General features: G+C 37.5%; 2 protein-coding genes across 2 annotated transcripts in view; one reads left to right on the forward strand and one right to left on the reverse strand.

Annotated features, from left to right (window-relative positions):
- IFT80 (intraflagellar transport 80) overlaps positions 1–12285 on the reverse strand; it is a 107161-nt gene extending 94876 nt beyond the window's left edge. The window contains exon 1 of the mRNA XM_081802628.1: positions 12152–12285. The gene's annotated coding sequence lies outside the window, so the exon portion shown is untranslated. The remainder of the gene's footprint in view (positions 1–12151) is intronic.
- A 300-nt stretch (positions 12286–12585) lies between these two features.
- Positions 12586–26498, forward strand: part of SMC4 (structural maintenance of chromosomes 4) — a 38834-nt gene continuing 24921 nt past the window's right edge. The window contains exons 1-7 of the mRNA XM_006742165.3: positions 12586–12736; positions 13886–14029; positions 14922–15100; positions 15562–15753; positions 17268–17444; positions 24409–24573; positions 24795–24922. Of these exons, the coding sequence (XP_006742228.1) occupies positions 13891–14029; positions 14922–15100; positions 15562–15753; positions 17268–17444; positions 24409–24573; positions 24795–24922 (980 nt within the window). The 5' untranslated portion in view covers positions 12586–12736; positions 13886–13890. The remainder of the gene's footprint in view (positions 12737–13885; positions 14030–14921; positions 15101–15561; positions 15754–17267; positions 17445–24408; positions 24574–24794; positions 24923–26498) is intronic.

Here is a 26498-nt window from a genome sequence, read left to right on the forward strand (position 1 = left end):
ATTTATATAAACCAAGAAAATTGCTAAATTGTCTGAACCTAATTTATAGTTACAGAATTCTGAGTAATATCACTAACCTAAAAAGCAAAAAACAAATCAAAGTGTAATTGAAGGAAAAAATACCTCTTCGCCCAATAGAAAATTACTGCTAATTACATCAAAGGAGGTGCTGAGTATATAAGTATTCAGTGGGTCTCCCTTAGATAATTTCTCATTCTCCCAAACCCAAGAAGACTTTTAGATCAGCAAAGTGCTAAATACAGCTGTATTTCAAAACACCTTTTTCACTTATTCTGCTCATATATTTATTAGACTAGGTGGGGGTGGGGACTGTTAAAACCACAGAAAAAAATCTGAAGTTTTATGGTCAGCCAATATGCAACTAGGGTCAGAAACACTTCTCTTCCAGTTAGTTCACTAAGGGAGATTTCTGTTCTTCTTCAAAAGTATGAATCTATGTATAGTAGCCAGAGCAAGAATACTGCTCTCTCCTAGGCACACCTTCCAGGGCTTACTTTTTTCCTTAGAAGCACCTTTAGCACCTTTCTCAAAACTCCTTCTTCCCTTCCATCAGACCTTCTCTAATTACAGGAAAAAGAGCAAAAGTATTTACAAAATGCTGCTTTTTCTTTTTTTTTTTTTTTAAAGAATTTATTTATTTATTTGACAGGGAGAGACACAGCGAGAGAGGGAACACAAGCAGGGGGAGTGGGAGAGGGAGAAGCAGGCCTTCCGCTGAGCGGAGAGCCCAACGCGGGGCTCGATCCCAGGACTCTGGGATCATGACCTGAGCCTAAGGCAGACGCCCAACGACTGAGCCACCCAGGCGCCCCAAAATGCTGCTTTTTCATAATGATTCAAATTCACCAAGCTTAAAAGGATTTTTTTTTTTAAAGATTTTATTTATTTGACAGAGAGAGAGAGAGAGACAGCGAGAGAGGGAACACAAGCAGGGGGAGTGGGAGAGGGAGAAACAGGGTCCCTGATGAGCAGGGAGCCTGATGCGGGACTCCCTAGATCAGGACCTGAGCCGAAGGCAGATGATTAACAACTGAGCCATCCAGGTGCCCCACTTAAAAGGATTTTAAAACAATAAAGGCAGACAAATTGGTGCTTCTGGAAATGACAACACAATAGATAAGAAAATATACGTAAAATCTGAATATACAACTGTAATCAGAAATCTAAAAGATCTTTGGCAAAAGTATGATGTATCCTACATCAAAATACCTCAAATTGCTGAAATCCGTGACAATTAGGAATAATTCCTCACCAAAGAAATTACAATTCCATGTAAATAGTAAAGGCAGTATGGTTTTATAAGAAAGGTATCTGCAACCATTTAGAAACCTGGTGCGAAGGAATCAGAGCATGGCATTCCAACACTGGGAAGATTCTCCCTTGCTCAGAAGATTTTCCCCCATACATCCTATTTAGCTGAGATCATCTGCATGAAGGAAATGTGCATTCTGATGTGAGACTGGATAGTGGTATAAGGGAAAGGAAGTATTAGAGCATAGCCAATTTGGGGAAGTGCAGAGCTGCCTGAGGACGACATTGAGGCTTTTTTTTCTGCCCAAAGCCACAGTCCCCAAGGATCTGACCAGTCAATAGTATTTGGGGAGAGGGAGTGGCTAAGGTGGGGGAGATAATTGTAAGAAAATCTCTACAGTATAGCTAAATTGATCTATTTTGCAATTTTATATGTGAAATAGATGGCTTTACCACTAAAAATCATTAATAAATTGGTTTTGGTCCAGTATAAGTCAACATCTGTGGGGCTTAAGAGGAAAAAATGTAAGGGACGCCTGGGTGGCTCAGTCGGTTAAGCATCTGCCTTTACCTAAGGTCATGATCCCAAGGTCCTGGGATCCAGTCTGCATCCTGCATTGGGCTCCTTGCTCAGCGGGGAGCCTGCTTCTCCCTCTCCCTCTGCCTGCCACTCTCCCTTCTTGTGCTCTCTCTCTCTCTGTCAAATAAATAAATAAAATCTTAAAAAAAAATTCAGATTTGAGTTTTTAATATTCATTTTATTATGTGTCAATTATACCAGATTTTGAGAGAGAATGTAGACATTGGTAATGATAAGGTAGATTAAGACTGTGAAAGTTGGTATATGAGGTCAGGGAACTAAGAGGCCAGGGAATGGAATGGAATGATTTGTGGATATTAAATCACTGAGAATAATGACAATAATCGTGGTAGAGGATAAAGACAGCTAGCCAGGTGCTAAAATATTCATTGAATGAGGAAAATCACAAAGAGATCTGCAGCTGACTGCAAAACAGATGGAGAATGGTTTAATCTAGTAGGACTTGTTCAAAGGGACTAGGAAATTATAGAGGAAGAGAAAGAATCAATTGTCCAGATACATCAATGAGAAACAAGGCCTTTTGACACACGGGATCCTGGGAGGCAAAATAGCCTCCACTTGAAGGGGCCATGGGGAAAGCAATTTCCTCAGGAAACAACCAGATTTAAGTTAGACTACCAAGGTAAAGGGATCATTCAGAGTAAAGGTTGAGAATGCAGATTTGGCGTCCTACGAGTTCCAAAAGGTAGAGTGGTAGGATTTGGATGGGGAGGAGCTAAGAGTTTGGGACAGATGGTAGGAAATGGTAGAAATGGCTAGCTGTCCTCCAATATTCATCCCTGCTTCTGTGGTAGAAAAATCTGAACTTTTGCTGTACACCTGGCCACCTAGAATAAAACTGTTTCCCAGCTGCCCTCGAAACTAGGTGTGATCACATAGTGCATTAACAATTGTGAAACCCATGTGGAAATATTACAACATCATCAACCTAGTGGCCCAATCTGGGATTTACATTCTGTGGCTAACCAAAGCAGCAATATGAAAAGTAAATGAGTTACCTAAGGAATCCATTTTATTAACTCCTATAAAAGTTTTATAAATCACAACATAATTCACAAATAAAAACTTGAAAAATAAGAGTAATGCTCTCCATGCTATGTCATCAAGGCCATGTATAAAATAGCAACAAGATAGAAGAAACCAAGATTCTTGACCTGGTGGAGAGTCATATCAGTCTTGTACCACCTTTCACTGATAGAGAAAAAGTTTTATCATGTTTACATTACCATCATCAACAGCTAAACCCAATAACGAACTAACACGGGGAATTAAGAGTCTTGGATGTGGAGATTGAGGTAAACGTGGATATAAGCATGCTGGAATAGTCCCAATGGTCTCTCAAGGGAGGGTGGATAATCAATTTAAATTGTAGCCTTCTTCCTGGAACTGGTCTCTTAGGTAGTTATACAGTGTTGATGCAGTTTTGTAAGGGAGGAAGAGGCAATCTTCCTAAGAGCACTGGAACTCTGTGAGATTCCTTTTCAATCTGCTAGGAGTGTTAGGCTTTACTTCAAGGGGCAGTTTAGGAAGGGAAAGGAATTGCAGAGTTATAGAGGGAATAAATTTCACCAACCTTTTGTCCTAATTTTCCCAACCTTAAACTGTGGGCTCAGTTCTTGTACCTCCTCTGTATCTACACTACTGCCATGGTGGTATCACCCAGTTTCATGGCTTAATATAAATTCAAACATATTGACTACAATCTGACAACTTCCAATTTCATATCTCCAGTTCAGACTTCTGCACTGAACCTGACTTTTATACCTAACTGATTTGACAACTCATCTGAACGTCTAATAGACATCTCAAACTTGAGATCCAAATCACACCTCTGATCTTTCCTCTAACTTCACTCCTCTCATAGCCTTACCCATCTCAGTAAATGGTAATTCCTTTCTTCTGGTTGCACGGGCCAAAAACCTTAGAATTAACACTGACTCTTCTCTCACATCCCAAATCCAACTTTTAAAAATCAAAACTTTTACGCTCTGTCTTCAGAACATCTGATTTTTGCCACCCCCACATTATGACCCCAGTTCCAGGTGCTATCATTTGTTAACTTGAATATAATAGCCTCCTAATTGGCCTCTAACCCCTCACGATCTATACTCACCACAGCAGCCAAAGTGACTGCTTTAAAATAAATCATGGCACTTCTCTGCTCAAAACACTACAATGGCTTTCTATCTCACTCAGAGTTAAAGTTCTTGCAACAGTGTTCAAAGCTTTTATTAATCTGGACTCCTCTACTGTAATGGTTAATTTTATATGTCAACCTGGCTATACAACGGTGCCCAGTTATTTGGGCTAGTCTAAATGTTGCTGTAAATGTATTTTTTACAAGTGATTAACATTTATAATCAGTTGACTTACAGTAAAGCAGATTTCCCTACATAATGTGAGTGGGCTCCATCTAATCAGTTGAAGCCTTTATGAGCAAAGACCACAGTTTCCTAAAGAAGAAATTCTGCCTCCAGACTGCAACACAGAAATTTTGCCTGAGTTTCCATTTTTTGGACTCAGGACTACAACATCAACTCCTCTTTCTCTAGAGAGCCCTAATATACCCTAATATTCTCTGATCCTACCTGATTCCTTTCTCTCTTCACTCAAACTTCTCCAAACACACAAACCTCTTCTAACATACTGAGAATGCTCATATTCTTTGCCTGAAATCCCTGCCCCCAGATAGCTGCATGGCTTACTCTTCTTCCCTCCTTTATATCTTCCCCCCAAAGTCACGTTCTCAGTAAAGCCTTCCCTATATACCCTATTTAAGGCCATCTGCCATACTATGCATTTTATTTACCATTCCCCTTTCTAAAATGTAAGCTTCCTAAGTGCAAGAATTTTTGTCTGTTTTGTTCATTCCTATATTCTCTGCAACTAGAACCATCCTTGCATACTCTAAAATGGAATCAGCAGTCATAGGTCATAAGTGTAGAAGTTAGAGGTATATAAGTGTACATATATAAAGATATTTAAGTGTAGAGGTTAAAGGAAGAAATAGAATAGTAGCTATCAAGGCCTTTTAAACTAGGGTAGACCTCAGTATGTTTGGGGACAAAAGAGAAGGAATCAGTGGAGAGGGATAGATTGGCAATACTATAGAAGCAGAGGATAACTAAGACAACATGGTTACCACAAAGTCATTTGATCAAGGGCACTGATAAACATATAAATTAACAGTTCACAGAAACATAAATACAGATGGTCAGTGGGCATTCAAAAACATGAAACAATGCTTAGCCTCAATTATAATTAAAGAAATGAAAACTAAAACAGCTAGATACAATTTTTCTGTTATCAGAGTGGTTAAATGCAAAATACCCAGAACCCAATGCTGGTGTATGGAGAAACAGATACTCGCATACATTACTGAAGTGCAGGTAAATTACTGCTAATGGTCATTTATTCTTTTGTTCTCCAGCCCAAACCTTTGACTGCCTTTCCTATACTTGGGGAATCCCCTAACTTATGAGTCCTTTTCCCATTACAAGAAACATTATTTTCTCTCTGGCCTTCCTTATAGCTAGACAGAGGCCAGTAGCCTAGGCTCTGCCAATCTGACACATCTGTGCTACACTTTGAGTTAGAAGCTACTGATTCAATGGAAGTATTAGATAAGGAATCGACCCTGGGAAGAATTTCTAGTCATAGGAATTTATCATATACATATAAATGTACATCAAGATATATATGCAACTGCATAAGCCTGTTTATTACAGAACTCTGTATAGTTCCATCAAAAACTAAATTTAAATGTTCATCATGGGGCGCCTGGGTGGCTCAGTCGTTGGGCATCTGCCTTCAGCTTGGGTCATGATCCCAGGACCAACGACCCTGCGTCGGGCTCCCTGCTCAGCGGGAAACCTCCCTCTCCCACTCCCCCTGCTTGTGTTCCCTCTCTCACTGTGTCTCTCAGTCAAATAAATAAATAAAATCTTAAAAATAAAATAAAATAAAATAAATAAATGTTCATCATAGATTACACATTCAGGTTGTGGATATATGTGTTTATAATGTGGAACCAAAAAGCTAGAATTAGGAACTAATTTTAAGAATTAGACTTAGCATTATGCTAATTGAAATAATCCAGTCACAAAAGGACAAATACTATATATTCCACTTACATGAAGTACTAGAGTAGTCAAATTCATAGAGACAGAAAGTAGAGTGGTGGTTGCCAGGGGCTGGGGGCAGGAATGAGGAAGAATGGGGAGTTATTCTTTAATGCGTATGGAGTTTCAGTTCTGCAAGATGAAAAGAGTTCTGTGGATAGATGAAGGTGATAGTAGTATAACAATATAAATGTATTTAATGCCACTGAACTGTACACTTTAAAATGATTAAATGTTTTACAAAAAAAGAAAAAAAGAATTAGATTTAAGAATTAAAACTAAGAGGGGTGCCTGGGTGGCTCAGTCAGTTGAGCATCTGACTCTTGATTTCGGCTCAAGTCATTATCTCAGGGTCGTGAGATCAGCCCGAGTTTGGGTTCCTGGCTTACTGTCCCGTCTGCTTGAGATTCTCTCCCTCTCCCTCTGCTCCTCCCCCTGCTTGCACTCTCTCTTTCTCTCTCTCAAATAAATAAATAATAAAATCTTTAAAAAAAAAAAAAGAATTAAAACTAAGAGGCAGAAGCACTAACAAGATGAGAAAAATTTTAGGCAGGAAAGAGGGAAGGCATAACTTATCAACTTACAGATAAGAAATAGCAGACATGCCTCAGGAGTGAACAAGAATGTGAAGAATAGATAAATCACAAGAGCTAGATCATAAGTACATTTACACCAAGTTCTGTTTGGGTCATTTGTATATTGGCTAGCCCTTGGGTATTGATATTAAAATTAACGGTTTGCTTATGACTACCCAAGGCCCTATTTTTAAAAGTGCAATTTTTATGTACAGTTTTCTAAATTGATAGTTCTGATTGGACTCCTGTGACTCTTTCCCAGGAGAGCGAGGAGGGAGAGGGAGGCAGGCAGATCTTTTCCTCAGGTTGTCCTGTCATAAAATCACTTGCAGACTAGAGCTAGGATCTCTTGCATGTCAGAGAAAAGAGAGGCAGGCTCACCATTTCCAGAGACAGATTCAAAGACATAATAAGCAAAGGAAACAGGCTTGCAAATGGCCATATTACAATTCAATTCAATTACTAAAGACCTCCAACCCCCATCCCACTCCAATGCCTCTATGCATTTGCTAAAGTATATGTATATGCTGTGGTATTTACATTTCTCTGCAGTTCTAGCCATGATTATATCTAGATCTTGCCAACCAGACTTTTAATATTATTGTTTGCTGTATTTATAATTATTTTGCAGTATGGCCTAATAAATTCTAGCCAGTAAACCATGAGATTCTCAAATCTCAAATAAGTAGTCATCTTTAATTCATCCTTTTAATTCATCAACTAGCATAAAAGAATCACATTCAACAATATGCTAGAGTGCTGGGAGCGCCTGGGTGGCTCAGTCCATTAAGCGGCTGCCTTCGCCTCAGGTCATGATTCCAGGGTCCTGGGATCGAATCCCACATCAGGCTCTCTGCTTAGAGGGGAGCCTGCTTCTCCTTCTCCCTCTGCCTGCCATTCCCCCTGCTTGTGCTCTCTCTCCCTTTCTGTCAAATAAATAAATAAAATCTCTTTAAAAACATAAATAAAATAAAAATTAAAAATGAGATGAATTTGTGTGTGTTGAATCTGTATGTACTGATATAGAAAGATGTCTACAATGTCAAATGACAAAAGCAAAGTTTATGGCAGGATAACACAATCCTTTTTGTGTAAATAAAAAGGAATATATATTTAAGCTAGAAGATTCTAAAACATTTTTCTGGGAAGATATGCAAGACAACAGAGACCTTTGTGAGGCTAGGTGCAGGGGGTTGAGAAGGGAAGGTTTTCATTATCATTTTATGTTTCTGTACCGTTTGAAGTTTTTACCATGATTACAGTATTTTATTTATCTATACATTTGTATATTTAGTACAGGATTATCTGAGTGATAGGATTATGGCCCAATTTTGTTTTCTTCTTTATGCATTTCTGTACTTGAAAAAAACTAATAAATGTTATTTTTCTCATAGGATCACCATTCTCATTCTCTTCAGTCTCTACTGACTTCACCACCTTCTTACTGAAACTTTTACCTACTGATCTTCCAGATATTGTATTGTTTTCTTCCTTATATAAAATGGGTCTAATAATACCTACTTCACAGGTTGGTTATGATAATTAAATGTATGTAAAATGTCCAGTAAAGTGCCTGAAACATAGTAAGAATTAAATAATTGTTAGCTATTCATAGTGAAAATTTGTGTTTTTGTCACTCTACATATATTCACTCTTCTTAGCTATAAAGAATTTTTCTCTTTGGAACACCCACTTCCCCACTTTTAGCCCATGTGGCTTCAATGAAGCCAGCATGAGAGAGACTTAAGCCAATTAGAACATTCTATTCCCTGTGCACAGAGACTGTTTCACAGGTGGCCCAGGACTTTTATTCAAATAAATGATGGGGAAGAAAAACCTCCCTTTTTCTCAAGACAATTTAAATTAGGTTTTCTATTATCTATAATCTAGAATCCTACCTGAGATATTACTATAATTATTTCTTCTTCCTAGAGTCTAAGAATGGGCATTTTCTGGTGCTATCCTCACTTTACAAACTTAAAAAACTAATCTATTTTTAGGTTTCAACCATTCATATAGCACTGTCTCATCCTATTTTCTTTCCTAAGCTATATTCTTTGCCTCTGCTGCCCACTGGATATATCTTTCCTAACCCCGACCTACATGAATAAAAGCAAACTCATTTTTCAAAACAGTCTTTCCCCAAAAAACTATTCTATTTCCTCACTTCCTATTTTTTCTGTACAGGTGAGAATTTCAGGGCGCCTGGTGGCTCAGGATTAAGCATCTGCCTTCAGCTCAGGTCAGATACCAGGGTCCTGGGATTGAGCCCTGCGTTGGACTCCCTGCCTAGCGGGGAGCCTGTTTCTCTCTCTCCCTCTGCTGCTCCCCCTGCTTGTACTCTCTCTCTCTGTCAAATAAATAAAATCTTAAAAAAAAAAAGGTGAGAATTTCAATAACATTCATGTACTAATATATAATATAATGTATTTATGTACATATTATATGGATGCATATATGTGTAATACGTGCCTGTGTAACATGTAAAATGTATAATATGTAAGTGTATAAGAACATATTATCAAGAGGAATATTCATTACTATCTGTCCTGTTCTATAGACAATTTATTAATCTTTTTTTTTAAGATTTTATTTTTAAGTAATCTCTACACCCAACGTGGGGCTCGAACCCACAACCCTGAGATAAAGAGTTGCATGTTCTACCAACCGAGCTAGCCAGGTGCCCCAACCAATTCATTAATCTTGCACAATATTCTCTAAGTATTTATTCATTACTTATATAAATTCATATTTATTTATTCATTTTTATTTATTAGTTAATATCTAATTAATCCAAATACTTACAATTAACTAAAAACTTCATTAATATTTTTAAAGATTTACCCACAAATCTAATATCAGACTTTATTAAATGTTGAAACCACATTAGCAGACAAAAAAATATATCATGATGATGACAAAACTTAAGTATGCACTTAAAGAATTACAAATGTGGATTTGAATTCTAATTCCAATTATTCTCTTTAAATTTATTTTTATTTCTTCTTACGTGGTACAATTTCACTTTTAAAATGTAAAAAGTGAGGGTTCTCTTCTCAGACTGCCTGAAATTACAAATAATGGTTGTTTGTAGATGATTTGGGATCAGAAAGATGAGACCTGATTATACTTTCCCAAATGACTGTAAGTTAGTCCATCCCAATCTGACCAGCTTCTTTTTATAATTAAACTCTGTTATTTTCATGAGAAGTATCCAAAATATTGGAAGGGATCAATCAAGTTTCTTTTCTTGTGATCCTAATCTCTTCTCAAATCACTTCACTTATTCTAAGCGTCCTACTTTCACTTTAGATTTAAGTCTACTCTGTAGCTGTTTGTTATAAATGTCTTTTCTACATTATACAACCTGGTTTAAGCATGTTTTGAAAATATTTGTTCCGAGTGGAACATGGTTACGTTCAACTAAATCTAAATCCACAGGTCACTTAATTGATTTATTTAAATGACATTTCTTTCTCATCTGTCGTTAAGACCTACTGCTATTTATAGCAATCATCAAAGGCAGTAAAACTAGGAATTATCTGTAACTTGTTTTTCTTTCTATCCCCTCATCACTAGTTCAGGATTCACCAACAAAGAATAGTATCTGACTGACTTTAGGTGTTTAGACTCTTAACCATTAAAATCTACAAAAGCTATAGATTTTTCCCCCCATGTGCCTAGATTTTTTCCATTCTACTGTGTAGGCACTTCTCCTTCCACATGGAGAACTATACACTAATAATCCAATACAGCCATGCCTGATCTAAGTCTTTTTCCTCTTTAACAAATCCCAATTAACTACCGTTATTTATTTTTTTAACCAAGTCATTCCTTAGCTCAAAATTTTTCTAATAAGTGTTTCCTCCATATCATATCTAACATCCTCAATCTGGCTTTCAAGACCCTTCATAAGCTGACTTTCTAACTTGACATCCCATTATTCATCCTTAGCACATGCCCTAGTAAGGTCAATGTTATAAACACAGTAATATCAAATGCTTAGCATGTGTGCTAGACAATTATATACAATCCTATGAGGCAGACACTATATACTGATTTTATAATAAATATTCTCAGAGAGATTGATAAATTGAGTAAACTGTCCAAGCATGTAGCTAAAAAAATGATGGGATTTGTGATTTTGTTATGTTACATCTTTCTACTACATTGTCTCCGTGACTCTTTTATACCACTCAATTTGGTCTAGTCTTCGCTTTTTTCATGGTTGATATCTCTCCAACTCAGGTTTTGTAGCGTTTTACAAACTTTGAAAATTCAAGATTCCAGAAGCTTTCAAAGAGAATCACTACGTTTTCTTGATATGCCTACCAGCCAAAAAATTTTTTTCATTGAGTTTTACTGTCTGTAGTCTGTCTTATGAAAACAATAATTTTTTTTCAACTTTAAAAATAAAGGTATATTATTGGTTGATGTGCATTAAAGAGGGCACTTGATGTAATGAGCACTTGGTGTTATATGAAACTGATGAATCACTAGATTCTGCCCCTGAAACTAGTAATACACTATATGTTAACTAACTTGAATTCAAATAAAAATAAATAAATGTGTATTATAGTACCGAGTCAATGTTCCTGCAAACCACACCAGTCTCTGAACCTCACCGAATTCTTACAGTTGGCAGGGAGTGTCCTCCACACCCCTCTCGAGAATCACTGAACCTGACTTTATGCTCCTGAGGCAAGACTCATACTACTTACTTAGAATGGCAATGTAAATTCATTTATAAAGCAGATTTATCGGTGCTTTATTATGACAGGCCCTAGGTACGCAAAGGTTAAAGGGGGAAAAAAGGCTCCCACTTCTCAATGTCAATTACGTAAGTGTCGCTGAATAAATACTTATTGGAGGTAGTCAAATCAACCAGTGGTTAACATAATAGCGGATGAGGACCACATTTGAGAATGTAATCAAAGTTCTGGGAAAATTAACTCCCCAGAAAAATGCACAAACACACAGAATTCCGTTTACAGTTTCAGCGGGGGATGGGAGGAGTATTAGGAACTCCACTGAATCTCAATCACCTTACCACCAGGATCACAGACTCCAGGGTAAAAATCGACTAACAAAACTAAGTTCTCTTGAAACAGGAATACTTGCTTAATAATCCTGACTATGCCTCGCACAGTGCAACGTATTTAAAAGTTACTTAAGAAATATTTTCCGATCGATAATTTTCTCATGAAGATAACCAGATGACATCGACAAATCATTTCTTCCATTATGGAATCTTTCAAACAAATTATTTTGAAAGCTCAAAATCCCCTTCCACTAGTGACACTAACGACCTAACACCAATAAATTCGAAATTATTTTGCTATTCACATATAGACTATACAATCATTCACCAATCGAGGTTTTCTGTTCTTGTCTTTCTACTACTTCCAAACCCAGGGCTTCCTGCTTCGCATCCCAACAGCTACGTCCAGAGCCCCACTGCCTCCACGGAGATGGAAAATAACTGATGCCGCATACACTATAAAAGCAGGTAAGGTGGGGTCCACTGACGGCCACAATTTCCAAACCCTTTCCTCACCACATCCAGAGGTGAAGAGTTTTACCTTAAATTCCAGGAAAGCAGTGGCGATTGCTCCCACAGAGCTAGGACCAGTTACCAAGAAACCTCCCGACCTCCCTGTCACCATAGTGACTTCTACGAGCTACGCACCCTCCCTCTTCTCGCGATACTTCCCCGCCGCGGTCACCCGAGCCCGCCCTCTCTTTAAGGGACGTTAGTGGACGACTGAGCCCTCCTCCAGCTGTGGGTGGAGCCCTCCTGGTATTTTTCCTCTTGTTAAACACTCTCCAGATTGGGGTTTTTTAATATAAGAGTACTGTTGCCATAGGTCTCAGACAAAACAGTGCTTTGGTCTGCCTTTTCACTTAATATAAACCTGCCCTGCTGCCAGTGTCCCGCCAGGAGTTCGCGCATGCGTCTAAGCGGCCAGAAGATGGCGGTGGTAATCGCCGCATTTTTTTCAAATTAGTGGTTCCCAGAAAGCATTGCGCGCATTTGTAACGAATTTCCGTTCGAGTTTGTATTTTAGGCGCCATTTTCGAGTGAAGGACCCGGAGCCGAAACACCGGTAGGAGCGGGGGTGCTGTACAACGGTTTCCAGCTTTGGTGTGAGTGGACTGCCCCGCAGGTAAAGTACTTCTTTTCCTGATCAGATTGTCACACTCTTACTTCCTGCTCCGTCTGCGGGCGCCTGGAAAGTAGAGGCCTTGAGCTGGAGCAGCCGAAGTCCGCTCTGGGCTGAGGCTGCCGCCGGGAGATTTGTTTCGCTGTCACCCCTCCCCCCTCGGCCGCCTCCCGGCAGTCGGGACTCCCGCGCGCTTCTCGCGGGCGCCACTTCTCTGAGCTACTTAAGCGTCTCTCGGCGGGGGTGCGGGGGACGCAGACTCTAAGCCTCACGGATCTCTTCTCAGAAATCCAGGTCTCTGTCGGGGAAAGGGCGTCTCCCTGCCCCGGCCCCCTGACCTTCTCTCTTCTCCCAAAGGACTAATCACCGGCTCTGAGCCCTTACTGGTGACCTTTTGTAGTTTATTGTCCCAACGAGATTCCGCAATGGGCCCCGGAGGCACAAACCCCGCCACCCCAAGATGATTGAACTGGAGCAGGCGCTGCCTGTGTCTGATTTGGAAGTCGACCCCAGTCTCCGGCCGCCTTTCCGGGTCGGACGGTAGCGAGGAGACCTGGAAGCCTCGGGGCCGTCAACGGCGCCAAAGCTAAATGGCGGGGAAAGTGGGCGGCGAGTCGCCCGTTAGTCTTACTAGCTACTCAAGGAAGAGTTGATAGTCCCCCAAACCTAAAGCTAATAGAACTCTTCTCACAAAGTCTGTGCGCTTGCTTCCCTAACCCCAGCAGCGGGGGAATGTCAGTAAATGCCGGCGTATAGGAATTATTTCGTTAGGAAGTTAAAGGATAAGATTCTTAAACCCTTCTGTGGGAGGACGGGGGTGGGGGGTGGGCATTAAGAAAATAAAAAGAACTTAAGCAGTTCTATCCTTGCTTGATAACCAGGCACGTCTAGGTTTTCCCACTTGCTTCGGACTTAAAACGAATCCCGCCTTTTTGGCACTTGGGTTTTTTGTGCCTTTTTTACTGAGCACCCGCTGGCGTCGAGCGGCGTTTTGTAAACGGGGCTTTCGGAAACGGGCGGACAGTTTTTCCCCGAGTGGGATGGGGTGGGGGCCGAACCCCCCGTCCGACGCGGGCGCCGGCGGGGAATGTACCGATGTACCGTCCTGCGGCCCGGCGGGCTGACTTGCTCCTGGCTCTGCCCCGGCCCCAGTGACCATGCCCCGTAAAGGCACCCAACCTTCCACCGCCCGGCGCAGAAGGGAAGAGCCGCCGCAGTCCCCGGACGGCACCAGCAGCGACGCGGAGCCGGAACCCCCGCCCGGCCGCGCGGGCAGCCCGGCCCCTGCTACCGCAGGTGAGTACCACGCTGCGACTCCGCAGGAAAACGCGCTGGGAGACCAGGGTGGGTCCGCTCCCAACCCGGGACTGGCTGGTGTTTGGGGTCGCGGAGGTGAGGGGCTGCGGCGTCGACGTCTGTAGGTCGCGTGTCGGTCCCGTAGAGCAGCTCAAGAAAGCGATTTGGCAATTTTCAGAGATCGGAGTCTTCGTGCAATTTCGGTGTAACGGTGCTGGAGGGGATTGGGGCAAGTACGTGGCTACAGTTATGAATTTGTTTGTGGCCTTGTATTTCTGCGGAAGTCGGCATGGTCAGCCAATAGCTAGTGGACTATTTTCTAGACAGAATTAACATGATTGTGTCTTAAAAGTTGCTTGGCCCTAATTTAACTTCCCTGGTCTTAAATTGCGTTTAAAGAGATGATAATTTACTCGAAACTACCGTAGCTTTTGTGAGTACAGGAATTGGGTGACATTAGGATGCCCCTGTGACAGGGTCGCTGGAGCTCTTGAGTGTCCAAAGTTAAGGTTCCAGGTGCTCAGAGATACGGAGAAAGTTAGATCTAGAGCCTTAGGATTTATCCACCTGTTTAGGCGCGGAGCAGAGAATCAGGTTGTTGTGGTTTTCCCAGACCTGCTTTATGTTGTAGTGTTTTGACTCCTAAGAGAGAAATTTTTGTAGGATTTTGTGACTGGTGGTCCTTTCTTTTAAGAATTTCTTTCCTTATAAAACGAAGCTGAAAGGTTTTCATTTCTCCTGAGTTTGGGATAATACATTTAAGTGGAAAATAAGGATTCCTAGGTTTCATAAATAACATTTCTCCAAAGATTAGCAGGCAGTAGTTCTACGAACTAGTTGCACTAATGCAGGCTTTTCCCCCCTTGCTTTCCCTTTCCTTTGACTGACTTAGGGACACCAAGTGAGGAAATTGATAATAGAAGTTTAGAAGAGATTTTGAATAGCATCCCTCCTCCCCCGCCTCCAGCAATGGCCAATGAAGCTGGAGCTCCTCGGCTTATGATAACTCATATTGTAAACCAGAACTTCAAATCCTATGCTGGGGAAAAAATTCTGGGACCTTTTCATAAGGTATTTGACTATTTTAAATAATTATTATAGGGTAATGTGTTTTTATTACCAGATATTTCAATTTTACCGTGTTTATCCTGATTGATAACACATGGTATGTTTCCTGTGTTTTAGACAACTGAAATTAGTTTTTGTTTATCCTGGTTATCTTTGGTACCTCTTTAGCTGTTAAGTTTTCCCTCACTGAGTAGAATTGGTGAGTCTTTTGTTTGAAGAAGTATTTTCTCTATTAGAATGAATTTTGTAAAGTGAGTTGAAATTAGAATATGGTCTTATTTACAGTGTTGAAGCTTGTGATAAAGGAGAACATGATGTAAGAAAACAAGTTGAAATGAAACCTTTTAAATACTTAATGGTTTTGCTGCAAGTAAAAAAGGCAAGAGGTTTAAATTAAAATAAGTTGTATAGTATGACCTTTTTAAACTTCACTTTAAATTTTTTTTTCTGTTCTTTTTATGCAGCGCTTTTCCTGTATTATTGGGCCAAATGGCAGTGGTAAATCCAATGTTATTGATTCTATGCTTTTTGTGTTTGGCTATCGAGCACAAAAAATAAGATCTAAAAAACTTTCAGTACTAATACACAATTCTGATGAACACAAGGACATTCAGAGTTGTACTGTAGAAGTTCATTTTCAGAAGATAATTGATAAGGTAAGGGACTTTGGAGTGTTTAGTTATTTGCAACTTCAAGTACGGAACACAGGATTTCCATACATTGCGCATTTATTATTTTTGGCTTAAATTGCCTTTTAAAAATCAATGTATGTTTAAAGCAGAACAGATAACTGATTTTATTAGCTCCCAGATACTGATTTCATTACCTCCAAAACCGTATTTTCTTTTTGAGTAGTGGTGGTAGCAGCCGTTAAACTTAAAATATTAAAATTTTTAGCCAGGGGAATGAATTTTAAGTAGCTCATAGTAGTATTTACTTTTCAGAATAAAACATTGAGCAATTTTAGTATCCTGAGTAGTAACTAGGCATTATTTCACTATAAATTTTGGGTTCATTTTTAAAGTTCTGTTTTTATTGCTTTCAGATAAATTACTTAAATTTGAAAATGTAACAGATGACTAAAAAGAGCTCTGCTTCAGTTTAAACTATCCTTTGTAAATAAAACTACCCTTTTAAAACAGAAAAGGTGAAGTTAATATGTTTGTTTTCTAGAAAAAGAAACAATTTTAGGTAAAATGTCTACTTAGATTATTTACATGGTTCTGTTGGTACTGGTTTTTTTCTTGTCTGTTGAATAGCTAACTTTGGAAATTCATGGCTTAAAAATGACCGGTTGGAACCTAAAAATATAGAAAACTCCATAATGAAGCAAGGATGTGACTTGGCTTGTTTTTTAGATTTTTTTTTTTAATATAGAGGGCTTTAATTAAATTTACATGGTGGCATCTATTTTAATTTTGTTTCTTAGTGCTTTTCTATTGTACAGTTAAGGTTGGAAAATGATTGCCAGTAAATTAGGTTTGATTTCTTTGCTTATTATAATTATGTTTGATTCGTATAAATTTTAAAAGCCATAATTTCGAAATGGCAAAGCTTTTAAGGGAAAGCCAGTTTTAATATTAAAGTATTTTTATACTTCATTTTTTAAAATCCGTTTGATTTTTTTAGAAATTGGGGGAATGTAGTTATCAGTTCTTTGCACTTCTTTATACCTTCCATTAATGGCATATTGTTTACCAAAAAAAGAAAGAAAGAAAGAAAGAAAAAAACTAAGCCATGTTACGCCATTACTACCTTCCTTTCCTTGGATCATCTCTTGCAGCTTTTTAAAATGGACTAGTAATTTAATCTGTCAACATGGTTTAATAATTTGGGTGAGTTTGTTTCAGATATGGTAAGATTCCTATCCCACTTCAAATGCTCTTTTCTCAGTCAAATTTATTTTTAGACTTGTTTGGAGGTGGGTTTTTTGTTTTGTTTCTGTTTGTTTGGCTTTTTGGTTTTTGTGATCTACGAGGAAGGGATCAAAACTTGGAAAGTATTCTTTGCTAAAAGGGTTATTTCTGAGAACTGTTGCCAGTTTATATGCATGTTCAATTGAAGTTTTTAATCCATAGAATTTGTTTGAATATGAAGAGAGTGAAATTTGGTGCAGACCTGTGACTTAGTACCAACAATTGTTTTCTGGTTTTGTTTTTCCGCAAAACAGGAAGGGGATGATTATGAAGTCATTCCTAACAGTAACTTCTATGTATCCAGAACTGCCTACAGAGATAATACTTCTGTCTATCACATAAGTGGGAAAAAGACAACGTTTAAGGATGTTGGAAATCTTCTTCGAAGCCATGGAATTGACCTAGACCATAATAGATTTTTAATCTTGCAGGTAAGTTTATTAGACTTCAGAGATTCTCTTATTTTTCTTACTTTTTTTTTTTCCAATAAAGTTTAGAGGGGTTCCCCCCTGTTGGATGAATCCTGTATTATTGAGGCCTTAAAGTACTGTAGCAGCACATCATGGTTTACATACTACAGTCAAGATGCGAATCATTATTTGCTGCTCTAGAAATTTAAGGAAATTCATTCAAAACTATTCTCACCATAAGATGCTCGTTTATGTTTGGATGGACTGGCATACTTGTTCCGCTCTAGCAGCACGTAAATATTGGCGTAGTGAAATAAATATTAAACACCAATATTATTGTGCTGCTTTAGCGTGACAGGGATATAACAGCTATTTATTGTTACTGTTTGTATTTTCCTTTAAGATAATATTTTAAATGAGATTCATTATTTTTTAATAGTCCTTTACTTTTGTTCTTATTCTCATCTGTATTAATATTAAATAGCACAACGAAAAGAATTCTTAGTCCTTTACTTTTGTTCTTATTCTCATCTGTACTAATATTAAATAGCACAAAAATGAGAAGAACTCTGTACACTTGGTGTTTGACGGTTTTACTTGAGTGCCTTACTAATTTTTTTTTTTTTTTTAAACACTTAGTGTGGTTAACTAAAAGTTTACCAAGCTGGTTTTTGTTTTGGCTAGAATGGCCTACTTGAACCACTAAATATTGGAAGATCAGAAAGTAACTCATATGTCATTCTGAAGTATCACAGCTCTTGAAGTCTTTTTTAGAGGGGTATAAAACTAAGTACCTGGTGTTGAGTTGAATTAACCCTGTGTTCTTTGAGTAAAGATATGTTTTACCAGCCTTGCTTGGTAAGAAAAATACCTCTTCTTTTGTCTTACCTTTCAAAAAGTTATTAGTGTAAAACATGGCTTTGTCAGATACATTAAAATTCCTTTTTGATTTGAAGGTCCTTTCTTTTCCTATGTTCTATCCAGAATCTCCCAAGAGCATAATTAAAACAAAACTATATTGTGATGTAAAATAGCTGCTGATATTCTTTAATGTCTTATGCTACTGATTTTAAACTAAGTTGGGAATTTTGATTTCATACTGAAAGTTTTGTTAGGATGCCTGAGTGTTCTCAGTCAGTTCCCATTGTTCTGGAATGACTTATATTACTATCTTTTGTTACCAGGCATGGTGCATTTGTAATACTTCTGTAACCCAGACTTATTTAAAAAATGAATGTTGGGGAAAATCAGCTGCAAATATATTTCTAAACAGAATTTGAATTTACATAAATGTGAAAATAAAGCTGTGTGTATTTGTGTATGTATGTGTGTCTTTAATCAAATTTAACTGTTATATGGATTTTCATATTCTGGGATTTGGTTTGGTTAATTGTGGATTATAAGTTATTTCACTCTATAATACTGTATTTGATAATACCATTTTGCAGGAACCTATTCTTGTGTTTATTTTTTGTTTATTATTTGCTATTTACTATCATTCTGGGATAATTGGTCAAAATTTTACACCGGTGCCAAGATTCCTCAAAATAAAGTGGACTTCATCTTAACCCTTGTAAGGGTAATTTTTTTTTCCTTTAGTGCAGCCTTTCTATATAATTCCATAATAAAGGAAGCTAAATAGTCATAACTTCCCAAAGAAGTAAATAACAGTAATTTTTTTTTAACTGTCAACTTTGTTAAACATGTGCTTCTGAAGTACCTATGCTTAGCCATTTGTCCTCATATAATCACAATCTTTTTGTGTCCTTTTAAAAATTATTTAAAACATTTTTAATATCAAGGTAAACTTCCCAAGTAACAGATTTTCCATTTGATTAAGTTTACAGATAGGAACCTTAGGAATTCACTTGTTAGGAAGAAGAAACAGGGATTGGACTAGGTAGAACTAATGATACCCTATTTAAAAGCTTGAGGGAGAGTGATGGTGGTTTCTATGGTGTTTATTCAATTACTTTTCAAAAGCTTAGACTCCTGCACTAGCTTTAAAGCAGATGAAGGTAAGTAAAAATGTGATTTTTTTTATTATCTTCTCTCCCATTTAACATATCTCTTAATGTGATTTGGGAGGCTGGGAACTTGGAGACAGCATAATATCAAAACATAAGTGCTTAGTTTGAATAAAACGTATAGACTGTTTGGCCAGTGGTAGTGCTAAACAGCCTCAGTAATCTGAATTAGGTAAAGTGAAAATTGATTTTAAGATTAAACTGCACTAAATTTTAGAAGTCTGTAACGGTAAAAACATTTTTACAGTGTTTATATTGGTTTAGTAGTTCTTTGAAGTAGGCATTTCTAGTATTTGAATCCGTTTTAAATTTCATCAGTTGATTCAAATGAGTACCTAATGAGGCTATGTGCTAAGATGATATAAAAGATACAGAAATGGTTTAAGCCCTGTTTCTTATCCTTAGAGGCACTTATACATGCCTTCAAAAAGTGTTAGATTATAATTGGCCATTGTACTTCCCATGTTTGTACATGTCGCCATTTATATATACCTTAATTTCAAAGCCTTTGTCCCATTGTAATAACTGTTGGTGCAAATAAGTAGGGTTTTGTTGGGTCTCCATAGCATTTCATGGTAACTATGTATAAATGAGATTTAGTTGGTTTTGGTGCATTTGCTCTAAAGTTAGAAGAATGATAACCTTAATGCTTTTATGATAGTTCAGAATTACACTAACGATTGCGGTCTCAGGAATGGTTTTATAAACTCCTAAAAGCTACAACTATTAAGGCAATTTTAGCTTTGTCAAAGTTTCCAATTTCATATACTTTCTGTCTTATTATAAAACCTGAATTAGAACTTTAAATAGGAACCAAGATTTTTTTCTTATTGTTTAGTAATTTGGAAATAGATAACTCAGACCTAGGTTAATTCAATTTATCTCTTTTTCCTTTTTTTTTTTTTTTTTCCCAGTAATACTTCTCCCAAGCCTGGCATGTCCTACAAACTATTTGGGTTATAGTCTTAGCCTGTAGAAATAAGTCTATGCTATGTCAAAAGTTTTTTTAGCTTTACCAGTTACCCAAAAATGTCTGATTTAACAGCCTTAGCTATAAAAGAAAACTACCCCTAAGCAACCAGAGTAGACATCAAGCAGTACACCTACTAAAGCATTATCCTTTCTATTTATTTATTTTAGGCAAATACTAACCTTTGTGATTTGGTTTGTTGGCCTCTGACAGCTGACAGAGCAAATTAGAATAAAAATTTATTAGAACATAAAGGACAGTAATTTATGGTACAGTGGAAGATGGAGAAAATAAAAAGATTATCAAGACAATATAAAAATTCAAAGCCCAGGGGCACCTGGGTGGCTCAGTTGGTTGAGCGGTCCCTTGGTTTCTGTTCAAGTCATGATCTCTGGGTGGAGAGCTCCAGCCCTGCATCTGGCTCTGTGCTCAGCAGGGAATGTGCTTGTCCCTCTCCCTCCCCCTCTGCCCCTTCCCTGTGCTCCAGCATGTGGGCGCTTGTGCTCTCTCTCAAATAAATAAAAATTTAAAAAAAACTTCAGAGCCCAGTAAATCGGGGCCATTTAGTTTTGATGCAAACACCCATATTTATCATAAGACTCCTTCAGGCCTTATTAGGAAAAAAAGGTTTTAATATAGCTATGGACTTGAGTTTCTTGTGGTTCATGCTTGCTAAAATTTGGATTCCATGTGAATTAAGAATAAAGGGCATCATACCTATTTATTTCTTAGATTTTTAAACTCTATTTCTGTAAAATAGATTACCAAAGAATGGTGCAACTGAATCACAATATCCTGATTTGCCACCTACTTAGTAAGTTAAGGTTTAAGCCCTTGGTTATTACAAATATTTTCTTGAAATATGTTTGCAATTTGTATGTTACTGTTAAAAACCATAGTTGGTATTTTACACAGTTGTTTAATGACTCTGATACAACTTAAAGGAAGTTTGTAGTAAATAACAGCAAAAAAAATGCTTAAAATCTTATTCAGTCTACTGAAGTATAGAAGCTAGAGATAACTGTGGAGGCCTATAGGACTTGTCTGGCTTCAGATGCTACTATTATAGCAACTTGAAATTTTATGTTTTCATGGCTACCATTATTTGTGATTTAGAGCCTTGATATGGACGGGTGACTTTAAATTTAGGTTGATGCTTTAAAATCATTCTGAGATCTATGGAGCTTATTGCCCCAGGTTAAAACTATATTGTATAATTTCACATGGGATAGGTATGTTTTCGGGGGCGGGGGAGGGTCTTCCAGGCACAGATTGTGAACAGAGTATATATGAAATGGTGCAAAATGGAAAAAGAAGAAAGCAAATAGTAGCAGGTGGTAAGGCAGGCAAAAAACGTCAAGGAACAGAGCCATAAGAAAGGTCCCAGGTTGTCATTGGAGTACCATAGTAGTCCTAATAAGTGACAGGTAGAGGCCTAAATGTTCTAATAGCTTGTTGAATCAGTAGTACTAATCTGATAACTGGTTGGAAAAAAAAAAAAAATGAGTGCCATGTAACAATCTAAAACTGAATGTTATGTGGCACTTGTAATGGAACTGTTTTGATTCATAAATGTCCTTGTCTTGTCTTTAGCATTTTTATTTTCAACAGACTGCAACTTTATTAGAATGAAAAGAAATCCTAGCTGTATAGCCATCATTTTAACTGGGGAGAGAGGAACAAATAACCCAAAAGAAGCAACACCTATGTTTTACTGCAAGCTAGGCAGTCTCCTAATAGCATTATTCCATCTCTTCAGTAATTTGGCCAGGAAAAATGTGATGCTTTTAGGAATATTTTTGTCAGTGTAAACTGCTACATTGAGTCCTAACTTCTGGCTATCTGAAAAATATCTACTCAGTAATACCTTGTGCCCATTTGACTAAGATGTAAGTTCTCTTGTCATAGTTTTTCAGTCATCTTAAAACAGGTGTTCAGATACTCAAATTGAATTAGGTAGTATATTAGAATAACAGATGTCAGACATTTGTTGTTGTTTGTGTTACAAACAACAAAAAGAGTTAAACTATTACCTCAACATCAGTGATTCTCAGCTGTGTGTAGTTTTGCATCTCTGTCCCCGGGACATTGAGCAATGTCTGAAGACACTGGGTTGTTACAGCTGAGGGTAGGAGGGTATGCTACCGACATCTAGTTCATAGAGGTCAGAGATGCTATTAAACATCCTATCATGCCCAGCAAAGCTCCCCACAACAAAGGATATCCAGCCCAAAATGTCAGTAGTGTTGCTGTTGATAAACCCTGCCTAGTTAAAAACTTTGAATAAGACTCTTTGCTTCTTCAAGGGCTGGCGTTTGCCTGTTGTAATCCAAAACTTTGGACATTATTCCATGGTTTAATCCTGTCTAAGACTTAAAGCTAGTACTGCAAACATTTGGAAGGACCTGATAATTGAAAGCAGAATAAAATGTTTTATGTAAATATCTACATATTTTAGTGTAAACACTAAGTTAAAACACTAATTTATACATACTGAAGGTTACAGAGAAATAAAAATAAGCTCTTTGGATAACATTTTACTTTGTATTTGATAATCATGTTCTGTTGTGTTAACTACAGAAGGGTGATAGCGTATAAAAATATTAAAAGTTATGCTTTTCAGTGATTAGATTTAAAATGAGCTGTTTTTAAGTCTGGGGGGGGGTTTGGTGTTTGGTGTTTGTGTTTGTTTTTTGCTTTTGGTTTTTTTGTTTTTAAGTAGGCTACATGCCCAATGTGGGGCTTGAACTCAAAACCCTGAAATTGAGTGGCATGCTCTACCGACTGAGCCAGCCAAGTGCCCCAAGTTTTTTGTTTGTTTGTTTGTTTTTTACTTATATTAATGTGGGAGCTCTTAGTAAATATGACTGTCATTACATTAGCAAGATTTAACCCAGATTTTTGAGGTTTATTCATAAATATTTAGAATATTTAAATTGAGGAAGTGATATGCTTTTTGTGTGTATTTTTTCTTGATTTTTTTTTTTCACCCTTGCTATTTTGCTGAAATAAAGGTATATTATGTATTTTTTCTACTTGCCTGTTCCTTTTCTTCTGTTGTAAGAGCACAAACAGGCTACTCCTGTGAAGGAAAGCAGCAGCATTTTGCCTGAGCATGTTCAGACAAAATTTTCTCCACCATGAAACTAAATGGCTGCCTGGCAGTCAGCCTTGAAGGTTACTGATTGTGCATTTTTCTTCTTTTTTTTCTCTTTGTAATTAAATTACATAAATACAAATAATGTTAATCTAAGAATTTTAATTACACTTCAAAGCTGTTACATTAATGATTGCAAATAAATTTTCCAAGTTCATATGTACCGTGACCTTTAGTTTTCAGTCAGTTGGATATCTTGTAATAAGAAATTAGGTAATTTCCCTTTTTATTTAATGGTCTTGATTTTAAGAAAGTTAGGACATTGAGTTTTGAGTTGTCCTTATAAAGTCTAGCATTTGTTGAGGAACTCAATACCAGGTTTATAGAGAAAGTTAAATAATACACCATCTTGGGACAGGATTCCTACTATAGTTGAGCGATGAAGGATCTTTTTGAAAATTCATTGTTTCAGAACAGGAACTCTAATTATGTTATTAACAGCTGAGAATATTGCCAAAGTAATTGTAGATTATGCAAATTCCTTGCTGAGTTTTGCTGCATAGAAAAGTTAATACTTTTATTTTTTTTATATTGAATGAACTTTTTAGATTGGGAATCTTTCTTTGGCTCTAATATGTGTATGTGACTATGTTGTAATTTTTGTAAGCGTTTATGTAAGGGAGTATAAATATATATTTCTTACCACCTATGAAAATGAAAACTCAACACCAGTGGAGAAAACATTTTTATTTGTATCTTATTAAATCTCATTAAACTACTGATTGACTTCATTTAGTTGTTGGTTACTGTTGGGTTTGTTTCTAATTCTTAATTAAGATCGATATGGCTAAACATACACAATAAGTGTGTAATACAACTTTTTTTTTTAAGGGTGAAGTTGAACAAATTGCTATGATGAAACCAAAAGGCCAGACTGAACATGATGAGGGTATGCTTGAATATTTAGAAGATATCATTGGTTGCGGACGGCTAAATGAGCCTATTAAAATCTTGTGTCGGAGAGTTGAAATATTAAATGAACACAGAGGAGAGAAGGTGAATCTTTTGTTTATTGAACAAATTCTGCTGAGTCAAATACTAAAGTTGGAATTATTAAAGAAATCTTTACTATTTTAGATTGAATTTTATATTTCTTACTGACATTTAAATGGACAGTGTTTTATTAATGATGTTTTTGTCTAATGTGGGTATATTTGAAATTGAAGCTATACATATAAAGTATATATGAGTAATCTGTACACTTTAAATTTTTGTAGTTAAACAGAGTTAAGCTGGTGGAAAAGGAAAAGGACGCCTTAGAAGGAGAGAAAAACATAGCCATTGAATTTCTTACCTTGGAAAATGAAATATTTAGAAAAAAGAATCATGTCTGTCAATATTACATGTAAGTACATTAATGTATCAGTTTTTATTTTTTTTTAAAGATTTTATTTATTTGGTGGACACAGCGAGAGAAGGAATACAAGCAGGGGGAGTGGAAGAGGGAGAAGCAGGGCTCCTGCTGAGCAGGGAGCCCAATGTGGGGCTTGATCCCAGGACCCTAGGATCATGACCTGAGCCAAAGGCAGATGCTTAACAGCGGAGCCACCCAGGCGCCCCCTTAGTTTTTATTTCTGACATTAAGCCCTGTCTTTCCTATATTAGAGAAAAATAAAGACTGAAGTAGAAAAAAAATCTAAAAACTATTTTATGTAATGAATTCATTAAATTAGGGTTTTTTACCATATTATTGAAGTTGATTGTTTTTATTTCATTTTAATTCTAATATAATTAACTTATTATATATTAGTTTCAGGTATACACTGTAGTGATTCAGCAATTTTATATTCTGTACTCATAAGTATACTTCTAATCCCCTTCACCTCTTTGGCCCATCCCATCACCCATCTTCCCTCTGGATAATCATCAGTTTGTTCTCTGTAGTTAAGAATCTCTTTGAAAAAAAAAAAATCTTTAAAAACAGGGGGGGCACCTGGGTGGCTCAGTCGTTAAGCGTCTGCCTTCAGCTCAGGTCATGATCCCAGGGTCCTGGGATGGAGCCCCATATAGGACTCCCTGCTCCGCGGGAAGCCTGCTTCTCCCTCTTCCACTCCCCCTACTTGTGTAAGCCTGCCTCTCCCTCTCCCACTTGCCTTACTTGTGTTCCCTCTCTCACTGTGTCTCTGTCAAATAAAAAAAAAATCTTAAAAAAAAGAATCTCGGTTTGTCTTTCTTTGTTCCTTTATTTCTTAAATTCCACATATTCGTGAAATCATGGTGTTTGTCTTTCTCTAACTTACTTCACTTAATATTGTATTCTCTGGATCCATCCGTGTTGTTACAAATGGCAAGATTTCATTCTTATGGCTGAGTAATATTCCATTGTGTGTGTATATACCACATTTTTTTTTTTTTTTTAAGAGTTTGGGAGAGAGCATGCACGGGGAGAGGGAGAAGCAGACTCCTCCCCCCACCACCACCCCCCGGACCCCCAGCAGGGAGCGCAACGCCAGGCTCAATCCCAGGACCTTGGGATCATGACCTGAGCCCAAGGCATACATTTAACCAACTGAGCCACCCGGTGTCCCATACCACATCTTTATCCGTTCATCTTTTGGTCGACACTTGGGCTATTTCCATAGTTTGGCTGTTGTAAATAATGTTACAGTAAACATAGGGGTGGATATATCTTTTCAAATTAGTGTTTTTATATACTTTGGATATAGTGGAATAACTGGATCATATGGTAATTCTCTTTTTCCGTTTCCTTCCCCAGATTTGGGAAGTTTTCAGCATTATTTCTTCAAATAAAATTTCTTCCTCCATTTCTCTTTCTTCTCCTGAGATCCCTGTAATGCTAATGTTATTACACTTGATGGTATTGCTGAGTTCCCTCTCCATTTTTTATAATTTTTTTCTCCTTTTCAGCTTGATTGCTTTCTATTACTCTGTCCTCCAGGTCACTGATCCATTCTTCTGTT

The sequence above is a fragment of the Leptonychotes weddellii genome, chromosome 1 (assembly GCF_054177405.1).
Source record: "Leptonychotes weddellii isolate Sample4059 chromosome 1, ASM5417740v2, whole genome shotgun sequence".
NCBI classification, from domain to species: Eukaryota; Metazoa; Chordata; class Mammalia; order Carnivora; family Phocidae; genus Leptonychotes; species Leptonychotes weddellii.